Source organism: Carcharodon carcharias, chromosome 7 (assembly GCF_017639515.1).
Source record: "Carcharodon carcharias isolate sCarCar2 chromosome 7, sCarCar2.pri, whole genome shotgun sequence".
In the NCBI taxonomy this organism is placed as follows: domain Eukaryota; kingdom Metazoa; phylum Chordata; class Chondrichthyes; order Lamniformes; family Lamnidae; genus Carcharodon; species Carcharodon carcharias.
In genome coordinates this window covers 92341192-92360042 of record NC_054473.1, presented here as the reverse complement: position 1 = coordinate 92360042, position 18851 = coordinate 92341192, and the positions used below count along the sequence as shown (strand labels likewise).

The window sequence follows — 18851 nt, the reverse complement described above, 5'->3', positions numbered from 1 at the left end:
AGGTGTGGTTTAGGGAGGGAATTCCAGAGCTTAGAGCCATCAATGGAGGAGTGCATGAAACCAGGGATGCTGAAGAGGCTGGAATTAGAGGAGTGCAGTGATCTCCGAGGATTATGGGACCGGAGGAGGTTACAGAGATGGGGAGGGCGAGACTATGGAGGGATTCAAAAACAAGGATAAGAATTTTAAACTTGATGCTTTGAGACTACAGCAGATAACAGTTCAACATGGGAAAATGTGAGGTAATTTGACTTTGGATCTGGGGTAGACAAATGGTAATATTTTCATAATGATGTAAAACTAGGAACTTTGGATGAACAAAGAAAGTTTGGTGCCGATGTGTAGGAAAAGCTAAAAGCTAGTGCACAGGTACAAAAAGGTCCCATGGAATGTGAGCCTATATGTCAAGAAGGCTAGAATACAAAGGGGAAGAAATGATTCTTCAGTTGTACACTGTCTGGGCCAGGCCCCACTGGAGGCCTTGGAGGGGTCAAACGCAAGGATGAGAATTTTAAAACCCAGGTATGGTTGGACCAGGGTCTGATGCAGGTCAGTGAGCACATGGATGCTGGCGAACAGATCTGGTGTGAGATAGGGCACAGACAGCATGCCCTTGAATGAGCTGTATGTTTGAGCTGGGTGGGAGGCCAGCCATGAGAGCAGAGCAGTATTCAAGCCTAGAGGTAATAAAGGTATCCATGAGGGTGCTGGCAGATGAGTTGAGGGAGGGGTGGAGATGCAGCTGGAGTAGGCAATCTTGGTGGTGAAGAGGTGGGACACTTAGCTCAGTGTCAAATAGGAGCCACATTGGTTTGATATATTCTAACAGTGAAAGACTCCCTTAGTCCACCACGGTGCTACATTTACACAATGGTCTCTCATTTACAAACCCAATACTTCCCTCCAATACCATTTCTCATGATAGCCTTGTACATCTTTGCCAACCTATGTAAGCTCTGGAAATGCCCAGCCAGTGTTAGTATTGGGTTAGTGAAGAACGCATTTAGTATTGCTGCATTGGTCTGACCTTTTCTCCCGGTGAGAGGTCAGAGATCTGACGCACAATGATATCAATCATCACCATCATGTCAGTACGGTAAAAAATTCTTGCTGTGTTCTTGTCAGCAAAAACATCCTGCAGGAACTTGAGCACCGAGTGTGGTGGCTGGGGTTGGTGCTTGAAAATAACCACTGGGTCATCTGAGGAGGAAAGAGGCTAGAGATTAATTCAAATTCAGTGAATGATGAAGGCTTTATAAAAGGAAACCATTTGTACCCAGTGCATTATAAGAATAGAGTTTTCACAGGGATCACTTTCTACAGTCATGTTTCTGTCAGTAGCACTTGCTGCTATTGACTAATAGGGGCACAATTTATAAGGAACTATAGCTTCAGACTCACTGCTTCATCACTTTCTGGGGAGCTTCACAGAGCCTGCCCAGCATTCACTGACTGAATTGGCATATTGCATACTTCCCAGAGGAGAGTTAGCGTACACAGGGAGGGGCTGGGATAGAGTGTTAGTGTACACAGGGAGGGGCTGGGATAGTGTTAGATGTTTCTATATTTAGCAAAATAGCTGCAATAATGGTATATGTACCATGGTATTGCGTATATAAGATACCTGCTGTGTGGGTGACAGAGGAGAGGAGAAGTATTTGGAGACAAGTTGTCTTCATACAGGGTCACAGTTTCAGTGACTGGGGACATGGTGCAGAGAGATGATTGAACTCTTCCTCTCCCAGAAATTCCAGTGGCGCTCGGTCTTTTGAGTAAGTGAACAATCAGTATGTTGTTCTTTTGACTCCGAGGTCATTCACGGCAGTCGGCTAGCATTGCAGCCTGGGGCACAGCCACTCACGGCTCAACTTTGGTGCCGAGTTGAGGAGAGGCAATATGATCTAGATGATGTTTCAGATCAGTGACACAAGGTCAGAACAGGTCACGGACCTGTCTGTTCCTCTCGCCACAGATGCTGCCAGACTTGCTGAGGTTTTCCAGCATCTCCTGTTTTTATGTCCAGTGTGCACTATATTTTTCTCTTGTACACTGTACACTAAATAATGTACAGTTTTCAAGGTGGTTAACATATACAAATTTTTCAAGGTGGCAGGAAAAAGCATACAAGTTCCTTGGCTTTACAAATAGAGACGTCGAGTAGAAAAGCAAGAAAGTTATGCTGGGCCTTTATAAAAGACTAGTTTGACAAGGAAGTATTCAATGAAAGGCATGACATTAGGAAGTTCTGAGGAACAAAGGGATCTTGGCATGTGTGTCCATAGATCTCTGAAGGTGGAGGGACATGTTAGTGGGGTGGTGAAATGGCATATGGGACACTTACCTTTATCAATCAAGGTGTAGATTACAAAAGTAGGGAGGACATGTTGGAGTTGTATAGAACCTTGGTGAGGCCACAGCTGGAGTACTGTGTGCAGTCCTGGTTGCCACATTATAGGAAGGATGTGATTGCACTGGAGAGGGTGCAGAGGAGATTCACCAGGATGTTGCCTGGGAATGAAACATTTAAGTTATGAAGAGAAGTTGGATAGACTTGGGTTGTTTGCGTTGGAGCAGAGAAGACTGAGGGGTGACCTGATCGAGGGGTACAAGATTCTGAGGGGCATGGACAGGGTGGATAGGGAGCAGCTGTTCCCCTTAGTTGAAGGGTCAGTCACAAGGGGACACAAGTGCAAGGTGAGGGGCAGGAGGTTTAGGGGGGATGTGAGGAAAAACCTTTTTACCCAGAGGGTGGTGACGGTCTGGAAAGCGCTGCCTGGGAGAGTGGTGGAGGCGGGTTACATCACATCCTTTAAAAAGTACCTGGATGAGCACTTGGCATGTCATAACATTCAAGGCTATGGTCCAAGTGCTAGTAAATGGGATTAGGTAGGTAGGTCGGGTTTTTCTCACGTGTTGGTGCAGACTCAATGGGCCGAAGGGCCTCTTCTGCACTGAGAGATTCTGTGACTAGATATTAACTGAATACTGCAGCCAAATCCAGGCACCACGCTTTCAGAAGGAAGTGACGACCTGGGAGAAGGTACTAGAATTATATTAGGAATGAGGGATTCTAGTTGCATATATTTTAAAAAATCATTCTTGCAATGCAAGCTTTACTGGCTAGGCCAGCATTTATTGCCCATCCCTAGTTGCCATTGAGAAGGTGATGGTGAGCTGCCTTCTTGACACATGCAGTCCAAGTGGTGTAGGTACACCCATAGTGTTGTTAGGAAGGGAGTTCCAGAATTTTGACCTAGCGACAGTGAGGGAACGGTGAGACAGTTCCAAGTCAGGATGGTGAGTGGCTTGGAGAGGAACATGAAGGTGGTGAATTATTTAAGATGGGGATATTTGTGAAGCCTCCTCCTATAGTGAGTTGTTTGATTGTCCACCACCATTCACAACTGGATGTGGCAGGACTGCAGAGCTTAGACTGATCCATTGTTTGGGGATCACTGAGCTCTGTCTATCACTTGCTGCTTATGCTGTCTGACACACCAGTAGTCCTATGTTCTGGCTTCACCAGATTGACACCTCATTTTTAGGTATGCCTGGTGCTGCTCCTGGCATGCCCTCCTGCACTCTTCATTGAACCAGGGTTGATCCCCTGGCTTGATGGTAATGGTAGAGTGGGGGATATGCCAGGCCATGGGGTTACAGATTGTGTTCGAGTACAATTCTGCTGCTGCTGATGGCCCACAGCACCTCATGAATGCCCAGTCGAGCTGCTAGATCTGTTCGAAATCTATCCCATTTAGCACGGTGGTAGTGCCACACAACACAATAGAGGGTACCCTCAATGTGAAAGCAGGACTTAGTTTCCACAATGACTGTGCGGTGGTCATGCCTACTGATACTGTCATGGTCATGGTTTGATGCATCTGTGGCAGGCAGGCTGGTGAGGATGAGGTCAAGTATGTTTTTCCCCCTTGTTGGTTCCGTCACCACCTGTCGCAGACCCAGTCTAGCAGCTATGTCCTTTAAGACTCGGCCAGCTTGGTCAGTGGTGGTGCTACTGAGCCACTCTTGGTAATGAGATTGAAGTCTTCCACCCAGAGTACATTCTGCACCCTTGCCACCCTCAGTGCTTCCTCCAAGTGGTGTTCAACGTGGAGGAGCACTGATCCATCAGCTCAGGGAGGGCGGTATGTGGTAATCAGCAGGAGGTTTCCTTGCCCATGTTTGATCAGATGCCATGAAACTTCATTGGGTCTGGAGTCAATGTTGAGGACTCCCATGGTAACTCCCTCTCAACTATACACCACTGTGCCACCACCTCTGCTTGGTTTGTCCTGCCAGTGGGACAGGGCATACCCAGGGATGGTGATAGTGGCATCTGGGACATTATCTGTAAGATATGGTTATGTGAGGATGACTATGTTCAGCTGTTGCTTAACCATTCTGAGAGACAGCTCTCCCAATTTTGGCATTAGCCTCCAGACGTTAGTAAAGAGGACTTTGCAGGGTCAACAGGGCTGTGATTGCCATTGTTGTTTCCGGTGCCTAGGTCAATGCCGGGTGGTCCGTCCAGTTTCATTCATTTTTGTGACTTTGTAATGGTTTGATACAACTGAGTGGTTTCCTCGGCCATTTCAGAGGGTGTTTAAGAGCCAATCACATTGCTGTGGTTCCCCAAAGGAAAACCCTCTGAAGAGTTTTTACAATAATCGACAATGGTTTCATGATAAACATTGGACTTTTAAATTCAGATTATTGAATTCAAATTCCACCATCTGCCATGCCCCAGCTTTACCCTGGGAGTCTGGATTATTAGTCCAGCAACAATACCCCTCCACCATTGCCTCCCCAGTACCACTACACCATCAGCGCAGGCATGATTGGCTGAATGACTTCCTTCTGCTTGTACCGTACCATCTCTTAATAGCTTGGTAAATGCTCCTCAGTCAAAACATTTATCTAGATTTCTGAAGTGGTTTTGACACAATTTCATGCAGAACATCTGACTGCAGGGTTAGAAGGCACAGACCATGTAATCTTAATCTGAATTGGGTCAAAAATTGGCTTAATTCGAGGGAGTAATGGGTAGCTGCAAGTGGACCTGGACTGACATAGGAGGTAACTAGTGGACAATTAAAGATGGGCAATAAATGCTGACCTAGCCAGCGATGCCCAAATTCTGTAAATGAATTAAAAAAATGCCCCTCCATAGCATAGCATCATTCTTCAGGATACAATACAGGAGGGGTACTGGGAGTAAAGCTTGTCGATCACTAACTCTGTCAGTAGCTAAATTTGTCAATGACACCAAGATAGGCAGGGAAGTGAGTTGTCAAGAGGAGGTAGAGAATCAGCAATGGGATACAGACAGATTAAATGAGTGGGTAAAAAATTGTTAGATAGAGTATAATGTGGGAAAATGTGAACTTTTCCACTTTGGCAGGAAGAATAGAAAAGCTGTATACTAGTTAAATGGAGAGAGATTACAGAACGAAGAGGGATGTGGATGTCATGGTACATGAATCACAAAGTTAGTACAAGTGATTAGGAAGGCAAATGGAATGTTGGCCTTTATTTTAAGGAGAATGAAATATAAAAATTTGACTGTAGTTGTACAGGGCCTTGGTGAGACCACATCTGGAATATTGTGCACAGTTTTGGTCTCCTTATTTGAAAATAATATACAATTGCATTAGAAACTCACAGGGCACATTCATGGGATGAGTGGGCTTATCTTATGAAGAAAGGTTGGACAGGTTGGAATTGGAGTTTAGAAGAGTGAGAGGTGACCTTATTGAAACATGTAAGATTCTGAGGGGATTTGATAGGGTAGCTATCAGGAGGATGTTTCCACTTGTGGGAGAGACTAGGCCCAGGGGACACAGTTTAAAAATAAAAGATCTCGCATTTAAGACAGAGATGAGGAGAATTTTTTCTCCCAAAGGGTCATTAGTTTGTGGAATTCTCTTCCCAGAGCAGTGGAGGCTGGGTCATTGAATTTTTCAAGGCAGAGTTAGACAAATTTTTGATAGCCAAGAGAGTCAAGGGTTATGGGAGTCATACAGGGAAGTGGAGTTGAGACCATGACCAGATCAGCCATGATCTTATCGAAAGACAGAGCAGGCTTGAAGGGCTGAACGGCCTACTCCTGCTCCTACGTACAGGGCACATGGAACTATAGTAGACACCTGGGCTGCTTAACCAAGGGGATTGAGTACAAAGCTCGATAGGCAATACTTTGTTTGAAAATACTGCTGGTCCAACCACAGCTGGAGCACTGACCAGTTTTGGTCAGTATGATAGGATGCACACAGTCACTGGGCAGTGTGCTGTGAAGAGGAACAAAATCAATGCCTGGAGATAGGAAGACTTGTTCACCTGACAGTACAAAACCTAGATATTTCCCCCTCATCGACCCTAGCCCAGAATGCTGCATCCCCCCACTCACATCACTCCGAGCCCTACCTCATAGTACTGCACCACCCCCCACCCACACCACTCCGAGCCCTACCCCAGAGTGCTGCATCCCCCAACTCACATCACTCCGAGCCCTACCCCATAATACTGCACCAACCCCCACCCACACCACTCCGAGCCCTACCCCAGAGTGCTGCATCCCCCCACTCACACCACTCCGAGCCCTACCCCAGAGTGCTGCATCCCCGCACTCACACCACTCCGAGCCCTACCTCAAAGTACTGCACCACCCCCCACCCACACCACTCCGAGCCCCAGCCAGGAGTACTGCACCACCACCCACCCACACCACTCCGAGCCCCAGCCAGGAGTACTGCACCACCACCCACCCACACCACTCCGAGCCCTACTCCACAGTGCTGCATCCCCCCACTCACAGCACCCCGAACCTTACCCCAAAGTACTGCACCCCCCCCCACCCACACCACTCCGAGCCCTACCCCAGAGTGCTGCGCCATTCCCCATCCACATCACTTCGAGCTCTACCCCAGAATGCTGCATACCCCCACTCAAACCACTCCGAGCCCTACCCCAAAGTACTGCACCACCCCCCCACCCACACCACTCAGAGCCCTAACCCAGAGTGCTGCATCCCCCAACTCACACCTCTCCGAGCCCTACCCCAGAGTGCTGCACCATTCCCCATCCACACCACTTCGAGCCCTACACCAGAGTGCTGCATCCCCCCCCACACACACCACTCACACCACTCCGAACCCTACCCCAAAGTACTGCACCCTGCCCCCCCACCCACACCACTCTGAGCCCTACACCAGAGTGCTGCATCACCCCCCACTCACACCACTTGGAGCCCTACCCCAGAGTACTGCAACCCCCTCCTCACTCACACCACTCCGAGCCCTACCCCAGAGTACTGCATCTCCCCCGACCCACACCACTCCGAGCCCTACCCCAAAGTACTGCAACCCCCCCCCACCCACACCACTCAGAGCCCTGCCCCAGAGTACTGCATCCCCCCACCCACACCACTCCGAGCCCTAGCCCAGAGTACTGCAACCCCCCGCATCCACACGACTCCGAGCCCTACCCCAGAGTACTGCACCACCCCCTACCCACACCACTCCGAGCCCTACACCAGAGTACTGCACCACCCCCTACCCACACCACTCCGAGCCCTACACCAGAGTGCTGCATCCCCCCCCACTCACACCACTCCGAACCCTACCCCAAAGTACTGCACACCCCCCCCACCCACACCACTCCGAGCCCTATACCAGAGTGCTGCATCCCCCCCGACTCACACCACTCTGAGCCATACTCCAGAGTACTGCAACCCCCTCCTCACTCACACCACTCCCAGCCCTACACCAGAGTACTGCATCTCCCCCAACCTACACCACTCCGAGCCCTACCCCAGAGTACTGCAACCCCCCACACTCACACCACTCCAAGCCCTACACCAGAGTGCTGCATCCCCCCCATTCACACCACTCCAAGCCCTACCCCAGAGTACTGAAATGCCCCCCACCCACACCACTCCAAGCCCTACCCCAAAGTACTGCATCCCCCCACCCACACCACTCCAAGCCCTACCCCAGAGTGCTGCATCCCCCAACTCACACCACTCCGAGCCCTACCCCATAGTATTGCACCACCCCCCACGCACACCACTCCGAGCCCCAGCCAGGAGTACTGCACCACCACCCACCCACACCACTCCGAGCCCCAGCCAGGAGTACTGCACCACCACCCACCCATACCACTCCGAGCCCTACTCCAGAGTGCTGCATCCCCCCACTCACAGCACCCCGAACCTTACCCCAAAGTACTGCACCCCCCCCCACCCACACCACTCCGAGCCCTACCCCAAAGTACTGCATCCCCCCCACCCACACCACTCCGAGCCCCAGCCAGGAGTACTGCACCACCACCCACCCACACCACTCCGAGCCCTATTCCAGAGTGCTGCATCCCCCCACTCACAGCACCCCGAACCTTACCCCAAAGTACTGCACCCCCCCCCACCCACACCACTCCGAGCCCTACCCCAGAGTGCTGCGCCATTCCCCATCCACACCACTTCGAGCTCTACCCCAGAATGCTGCATACCCCCACTCACACCACTCTGAGCCCTACCCCAAAGTACTGCACCACCCCCCCCACCCACACCACTCAGAGCCCTAACCCAGAGTGCTGCATCCCCCAACTCACACCTCTCCGAGCCCTACCCCAGAAGTGCTGCACCATTCCCCATCCACACCACTTCGAGCCCTACACCAGAGTGCTGCATCCCCCCCCACACACACCACTCACACCACTCCGAACCCTACCCCAAAGTACTGCACACCCCCCCCACCCACACCACTCCGAGCCCTATACCAGAGTGCTGCATCCCCCCCGACTCACACCACTCTGAGCCATACCCCAGAGTACTGCAACCCCCTCCTCACTCACATCACTCCGAGCCCTACACCAGAGTACTGCATCTCCCCCAACCTACACCACTCCGAGCCCTACCCCAGAGTACTGCAACCCCCCACACTCACACCACTCCAAGCCCGACACCAGAGTGCTGCATCCCCCCCATTCACACCACTCCAAGCCCTACCCCAGAGTACTGAAACGCCCCCCACGCACACCACTCCGAGCCCTACCCCAAAGTACTGCATCCCCCCACCCACACCACTCCAAGCCCCAGCCAGGAGTACTGCACCACCACCCACCCACACCACTCCGAGCCCTACCCCAAAGTACTGCACCACCCCCCCCACCCACACCACTCAGAGCCCTAACCCAGAGTGCTGCATCCCCCAACTCACACCTCTCCGAGCCCTACCCCAGAGTGCTGCACCATTCCCCATCCACACCACTTCGAGCCCTACACCAGAGTGCTGCATCCCCCCCCACACACACCACTCACACCACTCCGAACCCTACCCCAAAGTACTGCACCCTGCCCCCCCACCCACACCAGTCTAAGCCCTACACCAGAGTGCTGCATCCCCCCCCACTCACACCACTTGGAGCCCTACCCCAGAGTACTGCAACCCCCTCCTCACTCACACCACTCCGAGCCCTACCCCAAAGTACTGCAACCCCCCCCACCCACACCACTCAGAGCCCTGCCCCAGAGTACTGCATCCCCCCACCCACACCACTCCGAGCCCTAGCCCAGAGTACTGCAACCCCCCGCATCCACACGACTCCGAGCCCTACCCCAGAGTACTGCACCACCCCCTACCCACACCACTCCGAGCCCTACACCAGAGTACTGCACCACCCCCTACCCACACCACTCCAAGCCCTACCCCAAAGTACTGCATCCCCCCCACTCACACCACTCCAAGCCCTACCCCAGAGTACTGCAACCCCCCCCACCCACACCACTCAGAGCCCTGCCCCAGAGTACTGCAACCCCCCCCACCCACACCACTCAGAGCCCTGCCCCAGAGTACTGCATCCCCCCACCCACACCACTCAGAGCCCTGCCCCAGAGTACTGCATCCCCCCACCCACACCACTCCGAGCCCTAGCCCAGAGTACTGCAACCCCCCGCATCCACACGATTCCGAGCCCTACCCCAGAGTACTGCACCACCCCCTACCCACACCACTCCGAGCCCTACACCAGAGTGCTGCATCCCCCCCCACTCACACCACTCCGAACCCTACCCCAAAGTACTGCACCACCACCCACCCACACCACTCCGAGCCCTACCCCAGAGTGCTGCATCCCCCAACTCACACCTCTCCGAGCCCTAACCCATAATACTGCACTACCCCCTACCCACACCACTCCGAGCCCCACCCCGGAGTACTGCACCACCACCTACCCACACCACTCCAAGCCCTACCCCAGAGTGCTGCATCCCCCCACTCACACCACCCCGAGCCCTACCCCAAAGTACTGCACCCCCCCCCACCCACACGACTCCGAGCCCTACCCCAGAGTACTGCAACCCCCCACACTCACACCACTCTGAGCCCTACACCAGAGTGATGCACACCCCCCGCACCCACACGACTTCCAGCCCTACCCCAGAGTGCTGCATTCCCCCCCACTCACATCACTCCGAGCCCTACCCCAGAGTACTGCAACCCCCCACACTCACACCACTCCAGGCCCTACCCCAAAGTACTGCATCCCCCCACACTCACACCACTCCAATCCCTACCCCAGAGTACTGCAACCCCCCCAACCCACACCACTCCGAGCCCTACCCCAGAGTATTGCAACCCCCCACACTCACACCACTCCGAGCCCTACACCAGAGTGCTGCATCCCCCCCAACTCACACCACTCCACGCCCTACCCCAGAGTACTGCACCACCCACCATCCACACCACTCAGAGCCCTACCCCAAAGTACTACATCCGTCCCCACTCACACCACTCCGAGCCCTACCCCAGAGTACTGCATCCCCCCCCACTCACACCACTCCGAGCCCCACCCCGGAGTACTGCACCCACACCACTCCGAGCCCTACCCCAGAGTACTGCATCCCCTCACTCACACCACTCCGAGCCCTACCCCAGAGTACTGCACCCCCACACTCACACCACTCCGACCCATACCCCGGAGTACTGCACCCCAACCCCCACTCCCCCACACCACTCCGAGCCCCACCCTAGAGTACTGCACCCCTCCACTCACACTAGGGGTGTGAATTACTGTATTGCTGCCATTAGCTACACCAGAAGCTGGCAATAGAAGCAGCTGCTACTCCCACTGACAGGCTCAGTTTTAAATATGGTTGTATGAAGTTGTACTTATTCACAGCAGAACAGCAAGCCCAGACCATGAGAGAGACAGCACTACCAGGAGCCACTGTAGGAGGACCACTGGTCAAACACGCAGCAAATGAAAACAAACCACCACCTCAAAATCTGATCCTCACCTGCTCGGTTTAACAGCAGCAATAATTTCTCTGTGAACACTTTCACATTCTCCTGTTTAGTCAGTGTTTTCATGATGATATTGCTGGATGGCACTGTAACAGTCAATGATTCAGTTAGCACAATGTATAGGCTAACACAGGGCAACTACTCTTACTCCATCAGTTCTGATTAAGGACAGGATACTGGGACTGGGCTGGTTTAGCTCAGATTAACTTCTGTCCTATTTACAGTTGGGGCCCCCCACTGACTCAGCACCGCACGTATGGCTGAGCAGGTCATCTTTTACTGTCTATATGAATTGCTGTTCTGCAGTGCTTCAAACATTGTGCCTTGCTTATACAAATTCCCAAGCTTTGAGCTTCATGGCCAGAAGGTCTAAATCATGAAGAAGGGGCAACCTGGGGTGGAAATTATCTTGGGTTTTGAGATTATCGTGTTCTCTGTTCCTTCCCCATTTACCTTAGAGCTATATGAAAATAGGCATTCTAATTACTAATTACTAGCCAATTATTAGCCAACTGCTAATTATTGCCCGTTCTGAATTGCCCTTGAAAAGGTGGCGGTGAGCTGAAGATCATAGAAAGAAAAGCTACAACAGGTGTGCAACTATTCAGCAGTTTCTTTTCTCTCAAGACATGTGCACACACTCTGCTGTGGTTAAAAAACACAAACTGTTTTAACTTCAGCTTTCCCTCAATTAAGTCTGAAAAATAACTGAGCCAAAACTGCTGGATGTCACAGAAAGATATCCTGTTAGTTCAGCTAACAAAATGATTCTTATGCATTCAGGGAGATTTGATATTTTGCACATGCTCAGAGTGAACCTTCAGCTCATAGAAACATAGGTCAAAGCAAATTATCAATTCCAAGCCCAGGCCTAGGGCTTTGGGGGAGGTTGAGGCTTTCAAATAAGAGAATGAAGCTATTAAATTGTACATGCAATAATCCAATGTACAACTGGAATCACATTATTGTATAATGTGGAATTGTTTTTTCAAAATATTCTGGATATCTAGAATGACAATTGTTTTTTCTCCAGAAAGCATTCTGAATGAGTTGTGGGGAAAACGTACAGCACCACTTAGTGGCACCGCACAATATTGTTACAGGTCAGTGTTAGTCGACATTTATTCCCATCAAAATTACAAAACGTTTAATACCAATGGAATTTTACTTATTGACTGGCTGTACTGAATGGTTTTGCTGTTAGCCCCTACATAAACAATGGTATTGACATAAAACAGTACAGCAAAGTCATGGGAGAGCTCCTGACAAACAGGCCTCTCCTCAGAAGGAATCAGGAAGAGGGTTCAATCAAGATTGTGTCAGAGGACTGGCTTCTGGGAGATGAGGTGGTTAGGGAAATGAAACAGGAAGCTAAGGAAGCAAACTGTAACTACTGAGATCTGAGTTTCAAAAGCACCAGTGCCCTCTGTGATGGGAAAACCAACAGGGAAGTACGTTAGCAACTACGGACAATTTATAACTTATAATTAGAGGTGACACAACATGTGACACAGGCAGTCAGTTGGACAAGCAGAAGATGTGTGAAGACCCAGGATTGGGTTATTGGAGGGAAGTCTGCTGACCTGGAAGGTAGGAGGAGGAGGATCACCTTCAGGGAAATCCTCCGGGCTAATATAACGGGAATGTCCTATTATAAATGGAGGTCTATAAAATAGAATTGATTCAAATGTTGAAATATTACTGTGGTTCTGAAAATGTTAAAAAGCTCTGATCTATTCAATACTTAGTGTGCTAAAACAAATTTGAATATTTCTATAAAAGACACAACAGAAATTACAGCTTATTGCTAAATTTAAGTACCAGGTTATCACTCCCATTTAAAAACATGTTATTGTAACTCTCATTATCTATCTGTATAAAAACATTGTGGACTAAAAATTGGTTTCATTAATTGATCACAACATTTACCTGAAGTCAAACTGTCTAAATGAGTAAGCTTTTATTAATTTCTGTTTGAAAGCTGATTTAATTCTGTCATAGAATATGAATCTGCACTGACCCTATACATGCTGCATTCTAGTCACAGTGCTTCAACTTGATTCAATTGTGCGGCCTTATTCCTATCACGTATTTAGGGTTTATTATTTAAGAGGGCTCCCAACAGCACTGCAACAGCTCAATCTAATTTTCAGCATTTCAAAAGAGTTAAAACATCAATTCTCACATTTTTTTAAAAAGTGGGGTGGAGCTGTTTTCCTGGACTGCTGCAGGCTGCTGTGTCAAACTATAATCAATCTGTCCTGACCCAGTGTTCACCTCATTCTTGCACCATTTAACACTTGCAGAGTAAGCTGCTGCCTTCCCATTGAATTCATCTCTACAATTCCGTTCTTCAAATGCTAATTATGAAACTGCAGGATAGAAAACAGGAAGTTACATACCCTAGAGCAAATCAATACTTATTCAATGGATTTCCTCTCTTCTGCTCTCAGTCCCTGGTAGGTGGATCAGTGGTTAGTCTGTCCTGGAACATTCCTATTCTGTTACTATGAGCTGGGAGAGAGATGATTCCCCCAAACCCAGGTCCCCACCCAGCTATCCCTCTGCTTACTGCCTCTTTCAGAGATTAGAGATAGGTAATAAATAGTCTTACCAGTGATATTCACATCTCATGGAAGAATAAAAAATGCTGAGAAGGGTATCAGCCCCCAATCATTGACTCCAATATGTCGATTGGGCAGTGAAACCATAAGTCTTCAACCCATCACTCCTCAAGGAAAAACTCCAATGACTAACTCTGGGGCAAAGTTTGTTCCACAGTGTCTAAACCGTTTTTCTCTGGTCAGAAACTTGTAGGCTGCTTATGCTAGAAATTGTGATGAGGACTTGCCGATTGGGGCCTATATGCCTATATGTCTCAGAAATGTCTCAGAGTAACTCACCGAGCATGTGGAGATTGAAAGAGAGCAGCACATTTGTAAATAAGTCTGGAAGCTGTTCAGTGGAATCAGATAACAACCCATCCTCAATCACATCCAGAAGGAATTGGATGAAGTCTGAATTCAAGTGTTCTGTGAACACAAAATGAGGTCGTAAAATGTTTTTCATACTCTACCAAAACGTCAAGAGGGTTGTATGGCTGTTGATAAGGATAGTGGCTGAGGGAGATAGTTAGACATTGCCCTCCCAGTGCAGCTACATGGGATCACGCATACTTCCATACAGCTGGGATGACGCCCTCATATCACCCTCTTTAACCAGTTCAGGTGTCAACCAGTTTCAGGTGTCAAAGGTCACAGGAGCTCTTGAACTGTGCTGTGTTAATGAGGATATCTAGGGTTAAACTGTAAATGTCACATTGGCATAGTAGGCAGGAAATGGGGGGAAGGCTAACCTGTTGTAAGTACTCAAGGCCAGTAATTTATAACAGATGTAAAATATCAGCAGAGAGCAGACTACCTGCCATGTCATCTTCATTTCTCATTCCCTCCACACATTTCTGACCTGGGCTCCTGAGGTCATGGGTTAGATCGGGAGGAAACATAACAGAAATTACGTTTCCTTAAACAATAATGATAATGTCATGCTATTAAGGATGCCATTCACGTAACCCTGCATTTTCAATGAACAATTGTCTGAACATAAACCTTTATTTTTCCAACTTTAGTCAGTGGAAATAACTAAAGACCTAATGAAAGATGTGGACCTGAGCAGACAGTGGGGATTGTTACTGAAATACTGAGGATGATCAAAACTTAATGAGGATAATTTATCTTTCTTTGTCATACCGCTGGTTACTATGACAGTGTGGATCGTAGAGCTTTCCACTCAGAAAACACCAGCTCCAATTCCAATCAAACTAAAGAGTAGATCATGCTAGCCAGCCAGCCAGCTAGCCTCAAGTGGTTGTACTTTGTGAGCATTTATTAATGTCATGAAGATTTACAGTGCCATGCCTGATGGTCCCAGAGCTGGATCATTATCAGATGGGAGGTAGCAGTGATGAAAACTCCAGCAACGAAGTGTTGAGATGGTTTTCTCAACAGCCTAAGAGCCATACGTCATTGAATCATAAAACTGTTACAGCACAGGAGGCGGCCATTCAGCCCATCACATCTGCACCATCTCTCCGAATGAGCAATTCACTTAGTGCCATTCTCCTGCCTTCTCCCCATAACCCTGCACATTCTTCCTTTTCAAATAATCATCTGATTCCCTCTTGAAAGCCTCGATTGAAACTGCTTCCACTGCACTCTCAAGCAGTGCATTCCAGACCCTAACCACTCACTGTGTGAGGAAGTTTTGTCTCATATCGCTTTTACTTCTTTTGCCAATTACTTTAACCTTTTATCTTGTACTCAATGCCATATTAAAAACAATTCTGACCCCTTTTATTGCCCTTTCGTTCTCTGGCTAATGTGATACGACATATGTCACATTCTTGGCCCTGTACTGGTCAATTCCATTATCATGTTCGTGTATATGATCCCCATTTGACTTAGACCTCACCCTCTCCCACTCATCTACTTACTAGTTGCCCAATAAACTCTTCCCTTGCTTTAAATGCTACAGCAGTGTATCACTATTAACAACAGGTAACACCAGTAGAGTTGCAGCTAGTATCAGCGTTGCACTGTTCCAAGGGGTTCAAATATCACCATGAATACTACATTCTATTTGGAAAAGTCAAACTAAAAAGGACAATGGTTCAAATAATGTTACAACCAGTCCCCAGGCAAGGTTCCCCCAACTTATGATCCCGGACGAGATACCCCAAATTTGTTATGCTCCCAAGGATGAACTGGCTCCCTTTCTTTATTCAACCCTCTCGGTTGATCACTACAAGGTTAATTTAAAAAGGATCCCTTCCCTTGTGGATACCTTTTCCCAGTCCAAATGTGTTTGTACTTTAAAAGGAGCCAATATAACCAGGCTGTCCTGAATCGAAAAAAGAGAGGGTTTATCAGTTACTAAAAAAAAACGAGGAAAAAAATAATAAAAATGCAACACACACACACACACACAAACACATTAGAAATGGGAAACTGAGCCCAAAAATAAAAAATAAAAAGATATACTAATCAGTCTTTGGCTGGTTCGTGAGGAGTAGATGGTGAAATGGTGCAGCTGTTAAGTTGGATGATTCCGGTAGAGCAGACTTTGGCAGTTGAGCAGCTGGTTTGGAGATTCTTGGTTCTGCAGGTTAGCTGAAAGGAGTTGTCCTGTTTCCTTTTCGACTGTGGCTTTGCTGACTTGTGACTTGCTTCCAGCAATCAGAGAGATAGGACTTTTTTTTTAACCTGCGAGCGTAGGGATACCTAGTTGATGTTCTTCAGCAAACCTTCACAGCACAGCATCGCACACCAGGCCTGGAACACCAAAGCTAGCACACAGAGATCAGGGTTGCAGCTGGCAAGTAGACGTCTTTAGTTTGAGGCACTTGTAAACAACTCAGCCTTGTTTCTTGCACTCAGGTGCTGTGCTCCACCATGTTTTAGGATGGCAATGTTCATGGATCCTCTGCTTCCTCTTATTGGTTGCCTGATTGTGCACTGCTATCCTGGACTGATATGCTAGGTCTACAGAGATTTGTTCTGGCTCATTGATTGCAGGACTGCTTAACTCTTTCTATAGTTTGCTACTTTTAACCATTCAGCAGTGTAACTGCTTCACTAAGTTTGCATTCCATTCTAAAGTGTGCCTGATACTGCTCCTAGCACACACTCCATACTGAGCCAGGGTTGTTCTCCTGGCTTCATGGTGATGGTGAACTGAGTTATGTGCCTGGCCATGATGTTAAAGATTATGCCCTTGCCAGACGTGAGAAGAAATGTCTTCACAATGATCAAGGGAGAAATACTAAAGCAGAGACTATTAGAGCAGGTGGCCCTAGTAGAAGAGCAAGTTCTAGCACAGCCTGATGGGCTGAATGGTCTCTTTCTATGCTGTAATTTCTATTAATCTATCACAGATGACACCAAAGAACTGCTTCCCTCCCAAAAACCAACAACACAACAGCCACATCATCTGTTTCACAGTGAGGAATATGGAGGCGACTAATGTGGTGTTACAAGGGATTTGTTCCAGAGAATTCACAGACATGAGGTAAAGGTGCAGTCTCCAGCAGTGCCCAAGTTATTCCAATTTATGGCTTCTTCAAATGTACAGAAGGTGGCGCTTTCTCCCTTTCCTGTCCTACTGTAACTGGGACTTTCACTGAGGCTTTGATATGCCCCTAGCAACGCCCCATAGTGTCTCACCATTGTGTTGAAAGTTTAATTTTAATCTCAGGATGTGGGTGTCACCAGTGAGGCCGGCATTCATTGCCCATCCCTAGTTTTCCTTGAGAAGGCGCTGGTGGGCGTTAATGAATCCATTTATAATCTTAAAGTAACGCACACAAAGAACTGATTAGAAAGGACCGAGAATAACCTTGCAGTGCAGCATTTCACCACCCAGAAAATGCAGCCAAGCGTTTAAACAGTGTATAGAACCCTAAAACATCAGCTCAGAACACCTTGGGTCTATGCACACTCATGCCACACTGGGTGAATGTGGCTGAAGCCCTGGCTAGTTTTGGTCAGGGCAGCAAAAAGATGAGCTACACTTTGCAGGGTTGTAGAGGAACCTAGCTGGTCATGGCAGTAAGTAACTAATCAGAAGGTACCACATTCAGTATGGAGTACACTGAGCGAGCTGACCTCAGCAGAGCTGGAACATCAAGACTGGCTTCTGGCTGCTCTCGGCTATCCACTACGTGCATGGACCGTGTGGCAATTGTGTGAGCTATCATTGTATCAGCTGCTCACATGCATTATCTGGGCTGATGTATGAAGATTGACTGTCTGCTCAAAGTGTCAAAGCTGCTTAGCACCTGTGTAGCCATACCTGAGGGAACAGGCAGTGCCCTGGGAAGGAGTGGGGAAGGGAAAAATACTGCTCAAAACACAGCAAGAAGTGATGGTTCTGAGGGACCACACAGTTTCACTTCATTGTGCAGAAAAACACCTTTGTTGGTCCGGGAACCGAGGAAGAAGCTGGTTATAATATGAGCATGTGACAAAAATGAACAAAACCATTTTAAAAGAATGGCATGTTTAAGGAATGGGTTCATACACAGACGGGTGTGAAGACAGTAAGTTGCTCGCATGTTCTGCAGATTAATACATACCATAGTGATGATAGGGCAATGGTTCACCCATGGAAAACACCATTGTGAGCAGCAGTGCAGAGTAACACAACTTCTGGTGTTCTGAGAGAGAAGAAACATAAGTAAATACTGCAGTCAGTTCTGATAATCTTCAATGATTACATTTGGAATCTGGCGCTGCTGACTGTAAGGGTACTAAACCATGAGTGACCCCACTCAAAGAGCCAGCCCCCATGGGGTTAATACTGAAGCTCACTGCCTTTGTTAGCCTGAAAGTTCCAGATCAGGCTGGCCTCATTCAAAAGTGGGGACATCAGTCGATTCAACTAAACCATATTTCAAAACTTACTCAAATCATGGCCATTCAAGGATGATATGTGACACTATTGAGAGATTCGAACCATCTCATATATTTATATTCTGTACACACGGGTTTTATG

The 18851-nt window shown here is 48.5% G+C and overlaps 1 protein-coding gene across 3 annotated transcripts in view; it reads right to left on the bottom strand.

Moving 5' to 3' along the window:
* The window catches only part of LOC121280521 (NCK-interacting protein with SH3 domain-like), a 187594-nt gene that overhangs the window by 9011 nt on the left and 159732 nt on the right, over positions 1-18851 (bottom strand). The window contains exons 9-12 of one of the 3 annotated variants that reach the window (XM_041192604.1): positions 18433-18513; positions 14204-14332; positions 11294-11386; positions 1028-1200 (exon numbers count right to left, since the gene is read on the bottom strand). In XM_041192604.1, coding sequence (XP_041048538.1) covers positions 1028-1200; positions 11294-11386; positions 14204-14332; positions 18433-18513 — 476 coding nt within the window. The remainder of the gene's footprint in view (positions 1-1027; positions 1201-11293; positions 11387-14203; positions 14333-18432; positions 18514-18851) is intronic. The other 2 variants (XM_041192605.1, XM_041192606.1) reach the window with 2 other exon arrangements.